Source organism: Borostomias antarcticus (genome assembly GCF_949987555.1).
Source record: "Borostomias antarcticus genome assembly, chromosome: 16".
NCBI classification, from domain to species: domain Eukaryota; kingdom Metazoa; phylum Chordata; class Actinopteri; order Stomiiformes; family Stomiidae; genus Borostomias; species Borostomias antarcticus.
This window is the reverse complement of record NC_140249.1, coordinates 22,835,252-22,854,832: the sequence shown is the minus strand read 5'-3', so window position 1 is coordinate 22,854,832 and position 19,581 is coordinate 22,835,252. Positions and strand designations below refer to the sequence as shown.

Genomic DNA, 19,581 nt, shown 5'->3' with positions numbered 1-19,581 from the left:
TGTGTGTGTGTGTTGTTTTTGTGTATGTGTTTGTGTGTGTGTGTTGTTTTTGTGTATTGACCCCAGCATCTCCCAGACTGCCTGATCCCAAGTAACTAAGCAGATTATATTTGCCCTGCCAATAAGGGATAAAAAGGATCAGGATCCGCACACACGCACACACACACACACACGTACACACACGTACACACACGTACACACACACACAAACGCACACAGACCCACTATTAATAGGCCAGCCCTGCATAAACCAGCCAACATTCAGAGGCTGACCCTGAGAGATCTGGTGACCTGGACCCCAGGTGCGTCGTTACTGAGGGAGTGAGAGATGCCCGTTAGAGACCGGCTCGGTGTGAGACCGGCTCGTAAGTCTGCGTCGGCGAGAGCCGGCGGTGTGGCGGTCTCTCTCCCTGCCTGGTCTTGTTGTATCAGGTCGTGTCCTTCTCTCCCCCCCGCCCAAACCCCTCCTCCCGCCCCCAGATCGGGTTACGTTTAGGTTACGTTTAGGTTACGTTTAGGTTACATTATGAAACCCGATACACATACTACTGCAGGAGGAAGCAGGCTGTAAACAATAATGTGTGTGTGTGTGTGTGTGTGCGTGCGTGTGTGTGAGCGTGGTGGGGACAGTCTCCTATTAGACACACATACAGTATGCACGCACACACACACACACACGCGCATGCGCACACACACACACACACACACACACACACACACACACACACGTCATCCTTAAATTCTATTTCTGTCCACCTTGTCCAACAGAGCATTGTGGGTCAGCGTGCCATGTTGAATGTTTACACAAGCAGCCGAATGAAGACTTTGACCTTAACGTGTCATGTCCTCATATACAAAGATCACATATTACACAAGATAACTGATGGAGTATACAAAATAAGATGATTACAGTAAAATACCAAAAGCCGTAATAATGTGTTTTGGGGAATGTGTGCATAGACAGTATTCATAAGTGTGTATTTCTACATGCATGCATGTGTTAGGGCTTCACAATTAATCGTGAATTAATCGAAATCGCGATTATGACCTCCGCAGTTAACTAATCGCAAAAGGCCGCAATTAATGTGATTAATAATTTTGCTTTGAATTGAGTGGGCTAGGACACGGACGAATCACATGCGATCCCACTGAGTGCGCTGTGCGCAGCAATTTCACTGAGAAGACAGATAGCAGTAGGTCAAGACAAGTGTCACAAGAGTACCCGCAGCCGTAAGTAGTTAAAAAATGAGCGAAAACGAGGTCAGTGAGTTAGTAGCAAGAAAGGGATCAATGTCCATGATTTGGGAGCATTTTGGTTATTATATATTAATATTATATATTAAATATTAATCGCAATTATTAATCGCAATTACCATTTTGAAGCAAATAATCGCAATTATTATCTTTTGTCATAATCGTGCAGCCCTAGCATGTGTACAGAGCGTGTGTCTGTGTATGTTGATTATAAATGTCCTGTATTTGATCAGAGAGGCCTAGCTCTCTAGTGTCAGTGTCTATGGCCTCCCTTCAGTCAAGCTCATCAATCAGTGTGTATGTGCATGTGTGTTCGTGTGTGTTGTGTGTGCGTGTGTGTGTTGTGTGTGCGTGTCTCCCTCTCCACCCCAGTACAAATACAGCGTAGTATACTGTACAACCACATGGCTTACACAGGTGCATGATGGCCTGTTCAAACATCCACACCTCAAGGGTCAAAAACAGTACACACTCCAACTTGGATTAAGACCTTCACAAATACTCTTATCAAACTCGATTGCAGGACTTTTTCAAGAGCTTGTGAAGAGGAGAGAGGGGTGTATACGTATAAGTATCAGTTCTATATGGGTTCTGGAGATGTCGCAATGCTGCAGAATTCTTGCCCCACATATGATCGCCTGCTTCTGTTTTCAGCGTGCTACTCGTCTTAACATGCAACCCAATACCTGAGTGTGGTGTCCGATTGCACTTGTGTGAGTGTGTGTGTGTGTGTGAGTGTGTGTGTGAGTGTGTGTGTGTGTGTGAGTGTGTGAGAGTGTGTGTGAGAGTGTGTGTGCGTGTGTGTGCGTGTGTGTGTGAGTGTGTGTGGGTGTGTGTGTGTGTGGGTGCGGCACCATGCTGGTTTTTGGCTCCTTCAAATGCGAGTGGGTGTGTTAGTGTGTGTACATGTATGTAGCTGTGTGTGTGTGCGTGTGTGTGAGTGTGTGTGTGGGTGCGGCAGCATGCTGGTTTTTGGCTCCTCATCAAATGCGAGTGGGTGTGTTAGTGTGTGTACATGTATGTATCTGTGTGTGTGTGTGTGTGTGTGTGTGTGTGTGTGCTTCTCCTCTCCTCTCCAGTGGCCAAGCCTGTTCCGTAATTCGCGTCTGCTCACCGTTGTGGGACATTCCCACCGACAGGCACTTCTGGAAGCGGCAGTATTGACACTTGTTGCGGTTCTTCTTCTGGATCTTGCAGCGCCGCTCGCACTTGTCGTACTCCAGCTTGAGACGGATGGTCCTCCGGAAGAAACCCTGAGGGGAAGAGAACAACGCCGGTTTAAAGTCGCACTGAAATGAAAAAAGCATTCTGTCCCATTTTGCTTCACATAATTGGTCATAGTGTTCACCTATTCAACGATGTATGCCAAAAAAATTACAAAATTCTACTTTTGTTGTAATCTTATATCAAAGTATATAATTTCTTACTTCCTGGAAAACGGTATAGGTCACGTTCAATGACGACAACAGGTACCTTTTAGGCCAATAATCTCACGACATCCACCCGTCAATCAACGCTATCCTTCTATCGAATCTGTCTAAAGTTCTTAAAACCCGTCCACTTGTCAATGTTCCAATCAAATTCCTCTAAACATATGTCCCACCCTCATAGCTTGTTTGCGTCGGAAATACATCAAACTACGGAAGTTAGATGATCGCAAACGTCCGTTTCAGTGCGACTTTAAGGATGACCTCCACGGCCGCGCGCGCGGTAAAGCGCAACCTAACCCGACCTCCTGGTCATTCCGCTTCTCGCTCCTCCACAGCTAACCTACGGCGCTTTCCTCGCGCCGGAATAATGTGAAACACATGAGACGCCAAAGGTCATGTCACTCTGGCCAGCGGACAGGAATGTAAATAGACTTTGATTTAGATATCAAAGACAAACTAAACCTAATAGCTAACCTTAGTATCGCACCGAATGTGAGGCGATACCACGAAACCCTATATTTCCTCATATTGACCCATAGCCTCTTTCTCCATTAAATCCAGCAAACTCCATAAATGGAACATTTGACCTGAGTATGCTTTGTGTAATACTATCCGACTGGACATACATGCTTATCATTTCTACATTGATTTCACTAAGGTTACACAACCTTCATGAACAGCAGCATCTGGCTAGCTAGGCAGTGTGTTGTGTGTGTGTGTGTGTGTGTGTGTTTGTGGCTTGGATAGGGGGAAATGGACAGAGAATTGCTTAAGAACACATTAACAGTCCCGATGGGAAATACTGTATTAGTTACCCTGATATTGTGAAAGTGATACAGACAAGGACAAACACATACAGACAAACTCAAACCCGCAACTGCACAAACACACACACACACACACACACACACACACACACACGCAAGGACAAGTACAGAGATAGGCATGCATGCACGCACGCACACCGTCACACAAACATGGACAATGACACCCTAACCCATGAGGCCCATACAGCCTTCCTCTACAGTCAGTCCCTCCTGTCACTCTTATATGACTGGACAGCACGTGTGTGTGTGTGTGTGTGTGTGTGTATGTGTGTGTGTGTGTGCGTGTGTGTGTGTGTGTGCGTGCACGAGTATGGAAGGGTCAGTGTGTCCATGTGTTTAACCTCAGCTATGCCCTGCGGTATGCCTCACAGTCTATATTACACACACACACACACACACACACACACACACACACACACACAATACCAGGGCCCCACTGTGCCCCCCTCCGATTGGTCGACAGAGGGTTCATTGAGTTCACCCTGACCTTAGCTGTGACCCCGGGCTCATAGGCAAATGTTAAACCCCTAGCTCATCCCCTATCACCCCGGTGTTAACGTCCAACACAAAGCTAGGTTGAGAGCCAGGTGTCCTGACGTCCCCTGCTGAAACCATGTGCATAGTAACGGTGTGTTGACATGGGGGTCAGTGTGACTGAGAGCATAGCCAGGTGACGGTCAGCGGTGGCCATGCCAGCCAAGGAGCAGGGGACACACAGGCCACTCGAGATAAAAATAGAGGACTGTATTAACTGAGGGTCAAAACAAATCTTTGCTTGAACACCACGAGTATCTGATAACGGGCAAAGCCCAATACATGATACAAGTCACATGGAAGACTTATTGTGACTCAGTTGTGGTAACAGAGATTATGTCCGTTCGGCGGATTATGACAAACTCCCAAAGGCTTTGGATCAGGAGCCTCATGAAAAAAAAAAACATGTAGTGAACTAATATTAGCCAATCAGGAGACGTTTAGTATAGCGTTCCCGTGTGACACAGTGTGGCCGTATCATGATCGGCTCGTTCTCGGCAACAACAGGGCCTTGGGCCTTTCATCATCACACCTCGTAAACAAGCCGCCCATGGGTGGACCCTAGCTGTGGCCTTGTGTGAGAAGCGCTGACTCTGCTAATGGGTTCATTCTCTTAGTGAATGGTAAATGGTAAATGGACTGCACTTATATAGCGCTTTTCCACCTTAGCGGCACTCAAAGCGCTTTACAATGGCCTCTCATTCACCCATTCACACACACATTCACACACCAATGGCGGTAGCTGCCATGCAAGGTGCTAACCTGCTCATTGGGAGCAATTTTGGGGTTAGGTGTCTTGCTCAAGGACACTTCGACATGTGGACAGTCGGAGCCGGGATTCGAACCGCTGACCCTTCGATCATTGAACGACCCGCTCTACCAACTGAGCTACAGTAGGAATGAGGTCACTAGTTCGAATTGACATGACTGTCTGTCAATGTTGAATTATCACAGACAAGATCGTTGTGATCTTATTTCTGTGTGTGTGTGTGTGTGTGTGTGTGTGTCCCCTCACCTTGCATCCCTCGCACGCGTGCACGCCGTAGTGGTACCCCGAGGCCCGGTCGGCGCACACCCTGCACTCCAGGTTGAGGGAGGTGGACGACAGCTCCTCCTGGCCCGCCACCGCCCCGTACACCCCCGAGGACGGACTGGACGCTGGGGTCAGGGCATCTGGAACACACACACACACACACACACACACACACACACACAGGAAGGAGACAATGCGGTTACATACTGAACATTCACTGGACGGTACACGGTGAACCTGTTAATAAATCAGTAGACGGATGGCGTCGGTTAGGCCGCGGCGCATCTTCCGCCCTCTGCGATGACGAACAGTGGAAATTCACTGGCGTCTCCGGCCTTTGGCCCGAAGTACAGAGCGTCGTTACCACTCTATTTATACGGTAGACACCCAAGTACAAGCACAGCACGCCGTGGTTTGAACTCAACCCACATGAGTTGGGTGAGATGAGCCAAATCATGGATATGTATTTCGGGGGGCTTGGCTGTGTGCGTCGGTCCAAATGCACGTGTCTCCACTCACTGTACCACTCTGGTATTCTCTCTCTCTCTCTGTCTCTTTCTCTCACTCTCTCTCACTCTAAACACTCCATAAACAACTATAAACAACCAGCGACTCCATACACACCCTCAATGGTCTTTTCCATGACGTCATCACCATTTCCCATGATGCTCCACTCCTCTCCCCTCCGTCTTTTTCAAACACAACCCCCTTTTTCCCTAATTCTCCTAATGTTTACATTCAAGAGTCCATTCACTCGCTTCTCTGTCTGCTGATAACCATGCGGTCATTCATTTTCCACCTGCCAATCGGGCCTCCCGGAAGCAAACATGTGACGGTTTGCTGAAGGGGTTTTTGATGGCTGAAGAATGCGCGGATTCCTGAGCGGAGTGGAGAGGGCCTCAGGGTGTGACAATGTGGCTCGAACAGAGGGGCTAGTAGGGCAACTGATAAGCCAAGGTCAGAGGTCAGACCAGAGGACCGTCCTCTCTGAACTCCCAGTCGGGGCCAATTAGGGATTGGCGTATGAGGGAGGATCCTGTGTGTTCAGGGAACCCCTATTCAAACAACAACGTTGAGATTATAGACCTTCTGGGGACTTACTTTCAGAAACAATCATCGTTCTACCGTTGGGTAAGACCACTACAGGAACACAACACTGTAACTAATGCTATCCTAATCATTGCTACCACAATCATAAATATGACTTATAATACGACTATTACAGTACCGGTTGATACTTCTTCTATCAAAGATTTGACTCTTTCATACAATCAAGCAAAAAGAGGGTCCAAGTCAGGCATACCCAGGACAGTGGAGCTCTCCGAGCCAGAGCCCGTGCTGGACGACTGGTACTCGGGCACGTCCAGCGAGCTGAGGGGGTCACCGTCGATGGACCGGGAGATATCGTGCAGGTCCTCCATGCTCCCTATGAAGTCCCCGCACAGAGGGCTGCCCAGCACGGGCTCCTCCAGGGGAGACGGGGGATGGTAGTGGCTCTCCATGTCGACCATACTGGAGGACAGCAGGGCCTGGGGCACGCTCACTCATCAGACTTGGAGGGGGTGAAGAGGGGGAGGGAGGGAGAGAGAGAGAGAGGAGATGGGAAGGTTAGTTACTGTAATGTCCTTGTAAAATTATAGGACTGGCGGGAGAAATCAATTCATAGCGAGGTTCAAAATGTCCGCCCGGGCCCTGGTTTAGATTTAGGAGCACTGCTCGAGGGAAGGAAGGGTAGAGAACAGATTTAATCTCTCTCTGTTTCTGGTAAAGCACACAGATCTCTTCACCGTTTTGCTTGAGGGACAGTAACGTAATCCAGTGTAAACAGCATACTGTAAGTGTGTAGCAACATTATGATGACATAATCGGCACCCATTCCATATTGTATTACATGCTCTTTCATCACTGATAGTTTTCCATAACACCTAGCTTTAGCACATTAGCGCATTTAGCACAGGATGCTAATTAGCATAGCCAGCCCTGCAGCTGGTGCACTCTACCCACTGTGGGTCACCAGGCTAAAGAGAGCCTGCGGCTACACACATATCTAGTGACACAACAGAGCCCCCTCCCCTCCTCTGGACTACTAATTCCAGAGACAGAAACCTGATCCTGGAGCCTCACTGCTCTGAGGAAAGAGAGGAGGAATGTAAAGCACCTCGCTAGGCTGGGTTGGGTTGAGTTGAGCTAGGCTGGGTTGGTTTGAGTTGAGCTAGGCTGGGTTGGGTTGAGCTGAGCTGAGCTGGGTTGGTTTGAGTTGAGCTAGACTGGGTTGAGTTGAGTTGAGCTAGGCTGGGTTGGTTTTTCAGTTGAGCAAGGCTGGGTTGAGTTTAGTTGCGTTGCGTTGAGCTAGGCTGGGTTGGGTGGGTTGAGCTGAGGTAAGCTGGGTTGGGTTGAGTTGAGCTGAGGTAAGCTGCGTTGAGTTGAGCTGAGCTAGGCTGGGTTGGGTTGAGTTGAGTTGAGCTGAGCTAGGCTGGGTTAGGGTTACCCTACAGCAGGGCATAGGCTACAGTTAGGCTAAAACTAGCCTGGGCTAGGGTTGGGCTAGCTAGCATTGAGATAGTCTAGGACCAGATGACAGATATAAGATCAGTTTACCATTGGAAAAATCCCCCTGAGGGTAGAGACGGACCCTCCTCACCATCTTAAATGTGTTGTTCTCCCCAGACCTGATGCTGCAAGCCACGGCAAAGAACAATGTGCGAGCTACCACAGACTGGTAGAACATCCTTTTCCTTCAGGTACAAATAAAGGATCTTTGACCTTGACATCTGCAGCAGCCTGCTACACACGTCGAAGGACCTGAGCCTCCAGATGGTGTTGAATGCACTGCAGAAGTCAGGAAGTCAGAAAACTCTCACTGTGCTTCCCGGCCTCTCCAGGTGTGCAGTCAGTCAGAACACTGGGACGTCCGTTTCTGGGGAACAGAACAATGCAGGAGGTCTTCCACAGCTGGGCCACCTTCTTCAGCTTCAGACTTAAGTTGAAAAGGTGCTGGAACACTATCAAGCTGTCCAACGGACTCCTTAAAGGGGCACAGTCCTAGCTTGTAGAAGCTAGCCCAGCTTGTGATATTCTCACTATTTCTTAGTTTTCCCCAATTTTTGGGCCCTTTACTACTTCTTCATATTTTTTTGCTAGAAACTTCATTCAAACTTTAAAATGTTAATCATCTTTAGCTGTTTCCCGGATTATTCCGATTTTTTTTTGTAATTTTTGTACCATTGAAATTGCTGGTGGGATGTTCAGTAACTTTATTTTTAGATAAAGGTAATGTTTTTTTCAATGTTTTTAGAGTGGTGGCACACTTCATACACATAAAATGTACACATTTCATCCAAATAATATCAACTGAAATAAGTGTGACTGTGCCTGAAACAAGTGTGTTGATATGCCGCCTGGCAAGCTCCCTTTGCACACGGCTCTTTGTGATGAATGGAGTGAATGATGATGAATGGTGATGAATGGTGGAGGGGGGGTGTTAGGTAGGCTGTGCTCCGAGCTCGCTGAGGTGAGGGCGGTGTCAAACCTGTTGAAAAACCTGACCTGCTGTCAGCTTGAATTGCTCATCACCCAAATAAGGCTCTATGAAGACCATGACTGGGGGTTGAAGCCCGAAGAGGGATGCTACAGGCTAACAGCTGCTATATCTGGGACCCCTCTGAAGTAAGCCAGACTTTATCCCTGTATGGACTAGGTTTGACCTCAACTCACCCACACAGTGCACAGGGCTATTATAAGCTCTAAGATGTGGAAGTGTGTGAGTACACACATTTGAGGTGATTTTTAGACCCATATTGTTCAAAGCATTCCCATTTCAAGGTTGCAGTGTACAGTATTAAATGCAATTCCTGAATGTAGCATATTTGTAGTTACTGTAGGAGCACTTTGCTACTGTAGGTATTCTGAAAGATTGTTGAGTGTCAACCTTGGAGAATTAGCGTTAGCCTCGTTAGCATACCTTTCCTACTCCCTGGGTCTTAATCAAGAGGACATCCTGTTTGATACATTCTCTTCACTCATAATTACACAGGACCACAGATGTCGTTTTATTGGCCACACGGCAATTATACACTAACACACACACAAGTGAGCAGCGACACGGAACACACAAACACATGCATTTCAGCGGGCACCGGTGGAAATTTCACCCATCCAAGCTGTCCTCCTCCAGGGGCAACGAGGAGCAGTGGGCAGCCTCATCAGTGGTCAGGGACAGGACTGAAGAGCATCTATTCTTCTGCATGTTTTTCATAACCCTCCCAAACCCTCTTAATCATCACTGTCATTCGAAAACTGGGCCTATAGAGGGCTTCTCCGGCAAATGCAGAGTTCATTCAGATAACACACACAATTACCTCACGGTAGCCTACGTACTCTACGACAGTGTAAAACGATGCAAAGCACAACATGAACATGGTCAATAACCAGGACATCTCGGTCAGGAAAAACACCTGGCTCTATCCATTACAGGTAACCCAACCCATGCTGGTTGTTGTAGTTCCAGAGGTCAAGGGGTCAGTGAGCGACTGAGGGTTCGAGACATTTGTGTCAATAGAGACCCAGCGTGAACAACTGACCCTTTCTGTTGACATTACACAGTAGTGTCGTGACATACAGTGCATGACACATATGCATGTCCTTCACTGACCCTCCGGACAGTGTTACCCACACACAAGGTGAGAGAGAAGGGGCAAACACACACACACACACACACACACACACACACACACACACTGCTAATCACTACACAGGCTTCCGAACTAGCCACATGGCACTTTGACTAAGATTGAGATTGAGAGAGAGAGAGAGAGAGAGAGAGAGAGGGGACGGACGCGTAATGGTTCCTATGGTAACAGCAGGGCTTTGTCCAACAGGTCAAGCCCCCTCTTGTGCGAGCTCAACCAAGCTTGCTGAGGAGGGCACTGCGCACACTGAGCCAAGGACAGGCAAGGTCATCTGTGTGTGTGTGTGTGTGTGTGTGTGTGTGTGTGTGTGTGTGTGTTAGAGTTAGGGTCTAGCGGGGGAGGGGGAAGTCTCCGCTCTTTCCCCGGGGGGATTAACAAAAGACCCCTCCCATCAGTCACCGGGATCGCCATGACGATATCATAGCAATTCCGACACACAATCGCAATTCATCCATCCCTATCCGCTGATCCCATTTTATCTTCTAACACGACAAAAACATCCCGCCGGTCTCATTTAAATGCCTGTGACACGTAATGTACAACGTAATCATGAAGGCATACACACTGACGAGTTAAGAATAGCACCACGCGCTCTCCCAGCCCTCCAGACACACAGAGGGCTCAGTGTGCCCAACCCCCAGCATGCAACACTAAACGTAGTAACACACTCCAACACCCAGGATGGGAGAGCACATGAGACAGCCATCCCATAATGACAGGAATAGAGACATGCTCTTAACATGGGTCAGGCATGCAGAGGACCTCTACGCGTGTCTGAGGTCAGCTGGTCATTATTTAATCACCTTTGAACTACTAATATTATGGTCCGGAGACGAGTACTAACGGCCATCTTGGGAGTGAGGATTAGAGGTGAGAAAATGATATGATTGCGCTCAATTCTGTGTAAAGCTAACCGAGTGAAACGGAGTCCTTGTGAGACCCAAGTAAGTAGCGAGCTGTTGGTTAGACTCACTCCTCCAATATAGATACTGTCCAGCCGCGCCAATGAAGAGCTAGCTCGTCGGCGTAGCTGGTTAAAACAGTGTCTGTCCTGCAGGAGACCTGGGTTTGAATCCCACCCCGGCCATGCTAAAACATATGGTTGGTTGGATGGTTCATGTTTAACTCTCTGGTAGAGGGACCCAGAGTGATACAACTACTGTGTGTCGCTATCAAAACCAGACTGCAGCCTTAAAACTGACAGATTTTCATTTAAATATTTGAATTGAATACCCTGAATGAATGCTAGTGAATTGAAACGGAGAGCTGAGCGAGTCCCCACTGATCAAGTATCACCTGACCCACTTCCCATCCCTCCAGGGAGGAAACAAGCCCATCAGTGATGAAGAGCACGCAGACAGAGAAAACTGGCCCAGGACCAAGACTGAGGTGTGCATGGGCTTGTCTGACCCAGCGACGGCAGAGCTCAACAGACAGTAGGTCCTGTAGGCTACGGTAGCTAAGAAAACGCCGTGTCCCAGTAAAAATCCACCAGATGGTCGTTGCCGATCTAAAACAGTGTTGTCAAGCTCGCTGGATGTACGAAGTCTACAAACAAAAACTAAATCTAAATTTTGACATACATAAACAAGAACAATACACAGCCCACCTACCTTTCCTGCTCTGTTCACAGCCCTGGTGGCTAACCTCATGACAGGCAGCCTTTTCAATGAGTATGTATTCATGTGTGTGTGTGTGTGTGTGTGTGTGAGTGTGTGTGTGTGTTAATGGTTAACTCCCGCGTCTCGTGGTGTGAGCTCCCGCCGGCCTGTAAAATGAGGGTGTCCTGAGGGCCTGACGGAGGCCTCAGCTCAGGAATATGGGGCGATAGGGCTGTCTGACGCCCTGCCTGTCGAATTTGTTTGCAGAGTAGGGCTTTATGGGGCTGGCCAGAGCTGGGGCCTAGCCCTCTGTGCAAACACCCGAGTGGTCCTTATCGCTCGTCGCTGATACAGCGCACGGCGAACTCTCATCGCTACGGCGATGGGCCAAAGTGCAGGTTTGTGGGTAAGGTGATGGACGCCGGCCCCTTAGCTGTGTTTTACAAGCCTTGTGACATCAAAGGGTTAAACTACAATCAGATATGTAACCAAGGCAATGTCAGGGTCATCGACACCTAAGGATAGTTCAAGGTGATGGTTAACGTCATATTATTTGCCTCTTTTCTAATGTTAGGATGAATACATATCCCACAGGCAAAGATCAAGCTCCTGAAAATGCTGTAATCTCAATCTGAAAATGTTAAAAGGAGTTGAGTTTGTTGTGGGGCAGCCTTTAATTCACTGTGGACTGATGAAGACCAGCTTACTGCTTTGCGCTTTGGGCTTGTGAAGAAAATTTATGAGTCTGACTTTCACTGAGCTGTCATTGGGACACCCTTCATATTCCCTTGACTCAACTTACCCTGCAATTCAATCTGCTAGAGTATTCCACTAATGGAGTAATTTATCAAGCATTAGAGGTCAGGTTAACAGAGAACAAGAGTTAGCCAATACAGTATGTCCCATCACCTCCCATAATCCAGTATTGCAGCAAGTATTGAGAAATAAAACATTAAATCTAATATTAATCTTACATAAAGCCCTATGGACTTTGTCTTGTGACAGCAGGTCAGGTGTTAGAATGATAATCACCTCTCGCTGCACACACACACACACTCATGGACTCCGACACACACACACCCACACAGGCATACACCCACACACACACACACACACACACACACGCACACGCACACGCACACGCACACACACACACGCACACACACACACACACACACACACAGCTGGAGGCCGAGGTCACGGATATAGCAAGCACACTGAAGTTAGCCCTAGATCTTCCATAACACAGGAGGTACACACACGCACGCACGAACACGCACACACACACGCACACACACACACAGGCAGGCATACACACACACACACACACACACACACACACACACACACACACACAAACACACACACACACACACACACACAGGTGGAGGCAGAGGTCACAGACATAGCAAGCACACTGAAGTTGACCCTAGATCTTCCATAACACAGGAGGTACACACACACGCACGCACGCACAAACACGCACACAAACACGCGCACGCACACACACACACACACACACACACACACAGGTGGAGGCAGAGGTCACGGACATAGCAAGCACACTGAAGTTGACCCTAGATCTTCCATAACACAGGAGGTAAAGTATATTTAAGTTACACTCTTGGCCCCCAGTGTATTTTACCATAGCTCTGACCTTCCATAGCATACCCTCACATCGGCATTAGTTTCACTGTGCTGATCTAATATGAAAACTACAGTGTAGCTATCGGCTATTTAGTTGTTACACTAATCTCAGGGGAGATGTGTGCAGCTAGCATCGCATAGTCAGCTAGCATAGCATAGTCAGCTAGCATAGCATATTCAGAGTCAGTGGGAACAACACAGAGCTGTGTACCCTTGATTTACCGCAGGCCCTGGATGTCAGGTGACACCTCTAAACAATCCCAGCATGCCTGTCATGTTTACAGCCGAACCAATGGCAGCTTCTACCTCATTTGCACTCGTCCCCAGTTGCTCAAAGTGCCACTTGCTATTACAACAATGTCCTTAAGATATACTAGCACTCTGTGCCAAAACGCAGCCTGCCATATCATGCATATTTCCAAATCGGTTAGCAGGATCAGATGCAGGCAGGCGTTACAAAACTACCCAGCTCTCTGTCCAAACATACAAATTCTGGAGTGGGGAAAAGACAGCAATCTTTTCCAGCTGTTTTGGTCACTTGACAGCTGGAAGGCTGAAGAGGGGAAAGAATTTTGTCCACACAGCACAGTTGCTTAAGCATCTACTGTAGTTGCAGTCATACACGCTCCCCGCGAAGGGTGATATGAGCACAATGATATATAGCCTACTGCCCATGCTAACTAGCTTTTATGATCTACAGTAGGGCTACCTTTACAACATCCAGTTCATAATGTCCATCGCCAATGATAACATGCATACGTTCCTGTTTTACACGGACTGCATCGTAAAACGGAGAGATGGCACCAGGCTGAATATCTCGTACCCATGCCATGCAAGTAGAGAAAGAAGTGTGCCCTTAGCTGCTCTTTCCCCTGTTCCAAGTGACACTGCCTTGGCAGTTCAACGTCACTGAGGGAGAGCAGATACATGCCACGCGCAACGCAACAAAACAACCAAAACAGAGGCCGAGACTGCCGTGGAATGCCTTGCCGTGTGATTCCCCCTCACCCCCAACCGTTTCTGAGGTAGGTTAAATATCTCTGCCAAGGACAAGCTGAAGTCTGCGGCGTTTTCTAACTGCTAGACAGCTGTGTGGGTCCCGTTACATTTTCCAATATGACACCGGAGTCCTGGACTAGGCTGCCAAATCAGCCTACTTGTCTGTGGGAAGGCTTACAGCAGACTGGCCAGACGACAGGCTAGCGCTAAAGTAGCAACTCTAGGCCCATTCTGAGGGGGCGAAGCTGGTTGGCTGTGAACACTGGTCTACGAATGGCACCCATTTGAAAAAAAACGAATGGATTAAAGTTACTTCTTCATCCCCCCCAAATTATTTCAGATTTTATGTCTTTTTCACCGAATTTGGTAGCCAACCACACCCAAGCCATTGTCCCTTGTTGCTACTGTGGAGGGCCCATCGCACAACCCCGCGGTCCAGAGAGCCAGCTCACCCACCCAAGTGACATGTCCAGAGTGGCGGATTCGCACGCTAAAAAAATGAACTAACCACCCTCGGGAGTGGCGGCCGCTCCCATGTGGGATCCGGCCATTTTGGGATCTGGCGAGACCAGGGTGTGGACCCCGGTCCCCGGTGGACAGCTGCGCCGGAACCCGATGCTACACCACCGAAGACCCCAGGTTAAAGGTTACTTCTATGATGGAATTTTCCTTTTTCACAATTCACGTGTCTTGAATGCACTTTCGTAAGGTTAGGCCTACAGAGCCCTCTGCGTTGTCCTGTCCTGTCAATTGTAACTAAATTGTAAATAGTAACTATACCAGTGTGTGAATGTGTGTGTATGTATTGTCTTTTTGACTTTTAATGTATCGGCGTCTTTTGTCCACTGCTGTTGATGTTGCTGCTCCCTGCAAATCAATTGCTCTCTGGGATTGCATAATAAAGTGAAGTGGAACTGAATGTGCAGCGCGTTATTGAACTTGTGTAGACCTACCACGCTATCTGGGCCTCTTCCTCGATCTTTACCACAAGTGCAGAGTTCCATTGGGGAACCACAGCACACCTGAGATAAGAATTTGGCCGACCAGGTATCACGCTTATAAACAGGCTTAATTAGGCCCCTAGGAGTACAGCGTGAGACATTTATACCACAGGTGTTCACAACACACTCTGTGGCACCCGTATAGATCTACGCTAGTTACTTGGCCTTACCACTCCACTGAAACTCTGGGAAACAGAACTTATGGCATCAGACCCAGATAGCAAGCGGATCTGGGCCATATACAGGCCAGATCTGGCCCTTGTGGCTTAGTTCCGGCCCATATATGGCCAAGAATTATTACACATCCGCTTGCTATCTGGGGAGTCAGACCTGGGAGCGGATGAGATGAGGGACAGGTAGCCTAATCGATGAAGATTTCAGCTAAAGTTGTCTCACGCGCAGGACTGGGTGTGACTGATATCCTGGCTGACACATAGACCCCTCACTTGATGGACAAAGGGGAGGAGAAAGAGAAGGGGAGGAGAAAGAGAAGGAGAGGAGAAAGAGGAGAGGAGAAAGAGAAGGAGAAGAGAAAGAGAAGGAGAGGAGAAAGAGGAGAGGAGAACGAGAAGGAGAGGAGAAAGAGGAGAGGAGAAAGAGAAGGAGGAGAAAGAGAAGGAGAGGAGAAAGAAGGAGAGGAGAAAGAGGAGAGGAGAAAGAAGGAGAGGAGAAAGAGAAGGAGAGGAGAAAGAGAAGGAGGAGAAAGAGAAGGAGAGGAGAAAGAAGGAGAGGAGAAAGAGGAGAGGAGAAAGAGAAGGAGAGGAGAAAGAGAAGGAGAGGAGAAAGAGAAGGATAGGAGAAAGAGAAGGATGAGAAAGAGAAGACTAGAGAGAGAGAGAGAATTCAAGGCAGAGTGAGAGATGGAGATCAATGAGTGCGAGAGGCAAAGATTAGAGACCATCGTTGTGAGTGAGTCTCTCCCTATCCTAGACCAGTCAGATCCAGGCCCATAGATCCGAGCCCCTGGGGTTGAAAGCATTCTGACACTCAGCTGACATCGAGGGGCACTGGGGCCCTTCCTGATCATGAGCTTAGATAATTTCCTCGCCAGAGCTGCTTACAGTAAGTCTGGCTATCATACAATCCTATAGATCCCTGAGGAACCAGGGAATTTGCCATGGAAGAGCCTGGGGGTGGTCTGTGTGAGGATCAAGCTGAGAAACTGACAGTTAGAGGAAAAACAGATATTGGTTCTGTTCAGAAACAACCGCTAGCCTGTGTCCTAGCCCTAAGGCAAAGGAGCTATAGTTTTTGAACAAGGCCAAGTTCACTGAAGGGTCCTTTTGCACATTGGCTAAATAGAGGTACTTAAGCTCAGAGAGAGGTATCTTTAGTTTGTCTATAAAAGCATGCCAACCAGAGCGGCCATCTTTGCCTTAAATGTCCACAGCAGGGCTGTGGTGTTATTGATCTACAGGTTAGCCTGCAAGAGGAGAAGATAGCGAAGGATACATCTACACACCCTCACATCAAAGCTCCAGACAAACTTTTGAAATGGATTGTTTTCAGAGTATCTTGATCGAAATTTTGGTCATCATTAAACAGAGCAAAGAAGAACCTGACGACAGTGTGACGTTCTTACTTATCTAGAGTATCTTGAGGGGACATTGGAAGTGTCACAATCTCTGCACATACTGTGCAGTCCCTCTGTAGACAAAACCGTCTTGATTATGAACTGGAAACATTTCTTTTTTTAAAATAATTCAAGTGTCATCAATGGAAGCTAAAAGCGCCTGCAAAATAAGCTCCTGAAACAAGATTCTTGGTTCTAACTTAATGGAAAAATCCTTGTTTACACAATCGTAAAAAGGACAGAAAGAAAGTTCAGTTAAGAACCTGAAAGTCCTGTTTGAGAAGAAAAGTAAAAGCCCTCCCCTCTCTGTCTCCCTCCGTCTCTCCAACCGGCTGAGGCAGCCAGGCACAAGCTGATTATAGGTCTCAGGTTCCTGAAGACAAGTCTCTCACAGCGCGGCCAGACAGAAACTAGCTCCACCGGAGACCAGAACAGAAATCCCTAAATGAAGCAAACTTTCACAACTGTCAAGTGGCAGGTGTGCATTTCCCTCACTTAACTAAAAAACAGAACACGAAAATACACATGCGGTATTTTGAAATGTAAAAAGATTTATTTGGGAGAAACAGTCTTAACAACCGTGTAGCCTAATGCTTGAAGTCTCATTCAGCTTCAACCCTGAGTGCACCGGGTTCTCCTTTACAAGTGCTTTCTCAGCACATCCAATATTGTGGTTGCTAAAAATAAGACACAATGATTTCCTTTCCCTGAAACTCAGCCCAATCGATACACATGGTCTCATGAGTCAGTGTCCAATGCCACAGAAACACGATACGTCTCCATGCATTATTCCAAAACGCAAAATGTCACTTTGGGCTAACAGTACATGAAAACTAACTTGGCAGATCATTGATGGACCTTAAAACTTTCCCATGCGTGATAAGGGATGGAGAGTTGCACCGTGAAGGAAGACCTTTGAACCCAAAACTCCACGTCAACACACCCATGGCGATTTGGTGACTTGCTTTAAAGTTAGTAAATAGAGGGAGGAGAATTATGTAAGGCTCTCACAGAGCGTCCCGTCTGCGGATAGAGTGCCTCTGTCCGGGTTATTCAATACCAACCCTCACTGAGAATGTGACCGTGTCTATCTTCAGAACACTTTCCAACCGGGCACTCCGGTAGGTCGGGATGACAAAGCAAGGGCAACAAGTAGGTTACAATCACAACATTGATTAATATGGAAATAAAAGCCGCATGTGCCGATAGCCCAGGGGGCTGAATAGTGGTAGGCTATTAAGATAGGCGAGGGGTAGGCTAGTGTATAATGATCCTGGATATTGTCACGTGATTTCACATGATGGGATTGACTCGTGCAAAAGTAATCCTGTCAGAAGAAATTCCGGCACACGACAAAACCTATATGCCCATTTGTGACCCATTGAGTCACTATTAGTCCATTTCCTTTCCTATCTTGTCTTATCCGATTCATAATTGTCAACAGTTTGATCTGGGTTGATGCAAATACGTGAAGCAGTGGACTCGGTTTTTGTAGTGAGCATCGAGCAACAGCCAAGTAAATTACAACGCCTCAAAGGTCCCGCAGACGGTTTAATTGAGCGTGGTTTAACGTCCCTGACAATTTATGTGAAGACAAATTGAAGGAAGGGGCCACTTTAGTGCCCAATTCACACAAGTGTAATTCCACACAGGATCGCCTTCAGAGAGCGCTTGCTCTCTTTCCGAAACCAGACAGATGAGGAAGAAACCAGACAGATGAGGAAGAAACCAGAAGACTATAGACTAGATGTTTTCACTATTCCGGCTGTGGTGGATGGTGTGAACCTTCAACATAAGGACTCTAACTTAAGACTAAAGCAGAAGTCCCCGAAGGAACCCAGCAAACACAACGTCAGGGAGACGTTCAGATCATGTCTTAATAACGTCCGTCGGTCCAGAACCCCATTTGTACGTCTGCTGGACCCCTCAATATTCAAACGTCTGGCTTGGACCCCTCTAAGACGTCTGTGGACGTGCAGAACGGGTCCAATATCTGAACGACTAAAAAAACTTTCATTCTGGCTCCTAATTGGATGTCTTTGGACGTCCGAAAAAGACATCTAAAAGACGCCTTTTAGACGTGTCTTTGCTCAGCGGGAACTCATCAATACACAGCTAAGCTTATAGGCTACCTGCCTCTATGCTCACCCCTGATTCTACTCTCAAATCATTCAGCCTTCACTCAACTCATTATATAATATTGTGTCTGTCTACAACCACTTAATTAACCTATTTAGCAATTACTGTAGACATAATAACTAATGTTCTTTAAATGCACTTGAAACAAGTTGAGGTCATACATAAAGGCGAACATGAACTGACACGAGTCTATGTCACATTGTATCACTTTTGTTTCAGTGCAAGGCATGGTCGGATACACACACAAGCATGCTTATGAATGGCTTACAGCACTAGACAAGCAGGGATAGCCATTTCGGATGCGCAGGCGTGCTTCAAGTGAAATGAAACAATAACAATGTCCCGAGATATCTTGAAATGGTGTCGAGAACTAAAGGCTAGTATTGTGCTATACGAGATATGAATGGGACAAATTATCCACGCAATACAGTGAACGCTGCACAGCAATTCGATATCAACCGTATACACATCGCATGCGCTGTCGGTGCCTATGCAATAGCACCTAAAACGCCTATAGCCCAATAAAGCATCCAAATCAAGATATCTACCTTACAACAGACAGCCCCGTCCGAAGCCGCCATCCCGTCGGAAATCTTGATGGGGTTGAGAAGCTGTCAGTACAAGATCGGAAGGATCGAGGGGAGGAAAAATAGTCCCCTTCCACACGTCCTTGTTTGTTTCTGAACAGCGCTGCTGCTGTCAAAATCCTCCACCAACACCACCGCCGCCACGGCACAGACGCACAGCACGACCCGCCCGGAGGAAGTGACGCCTTGACGGACAGCTGCTGCGAGGAAGGCACACACCCCCTGACACACCTATGGTTTCAGCGAATAGGAAACGGCGCAGTCTTTC

General features: G+C 47.6%; 1 protein-coding gene across 1 annotated transcript in view; it reads right to left on the bottom strand.

The window, feature by feature from the left end:
* The window catches only part of pparab (peroxisome proliferator-activated receptor alpha b), a 28,356-nt gene extending 8,935 nt beyond the window's left edge, over positions 1 to 19,421 (bottom strand). The window contains exons 1-4 of the mRNA XM_084450868.1: positions 19,275 to 19,421; positions 6,382 to 6,630; positions 5,061 to 5,218; positions 2,369 to 2,507 (exon numbers count right to left, since the gene is read on the bottom strand). Of these exons, the coding sequence (XP_084306994.1) occupies positions 2,369 to 2,507; positions 5,061 to 5,218; positions 6,382 to 6,589 (505 nt within the window). The 5' untranslated portion in view covers positions 6,590 to 6,630; positions 19,275 to 19,421. The remainder of the gene's footprint in view (positions 1 to 2,368; positions 2,508 to 5,060; positions 5,219 to 6,381; positions 6,631 to 19,274) is intronic.
* Between the last annotated feature and the right edge of the window lie 160 nt (positions 19,422 to 19,581).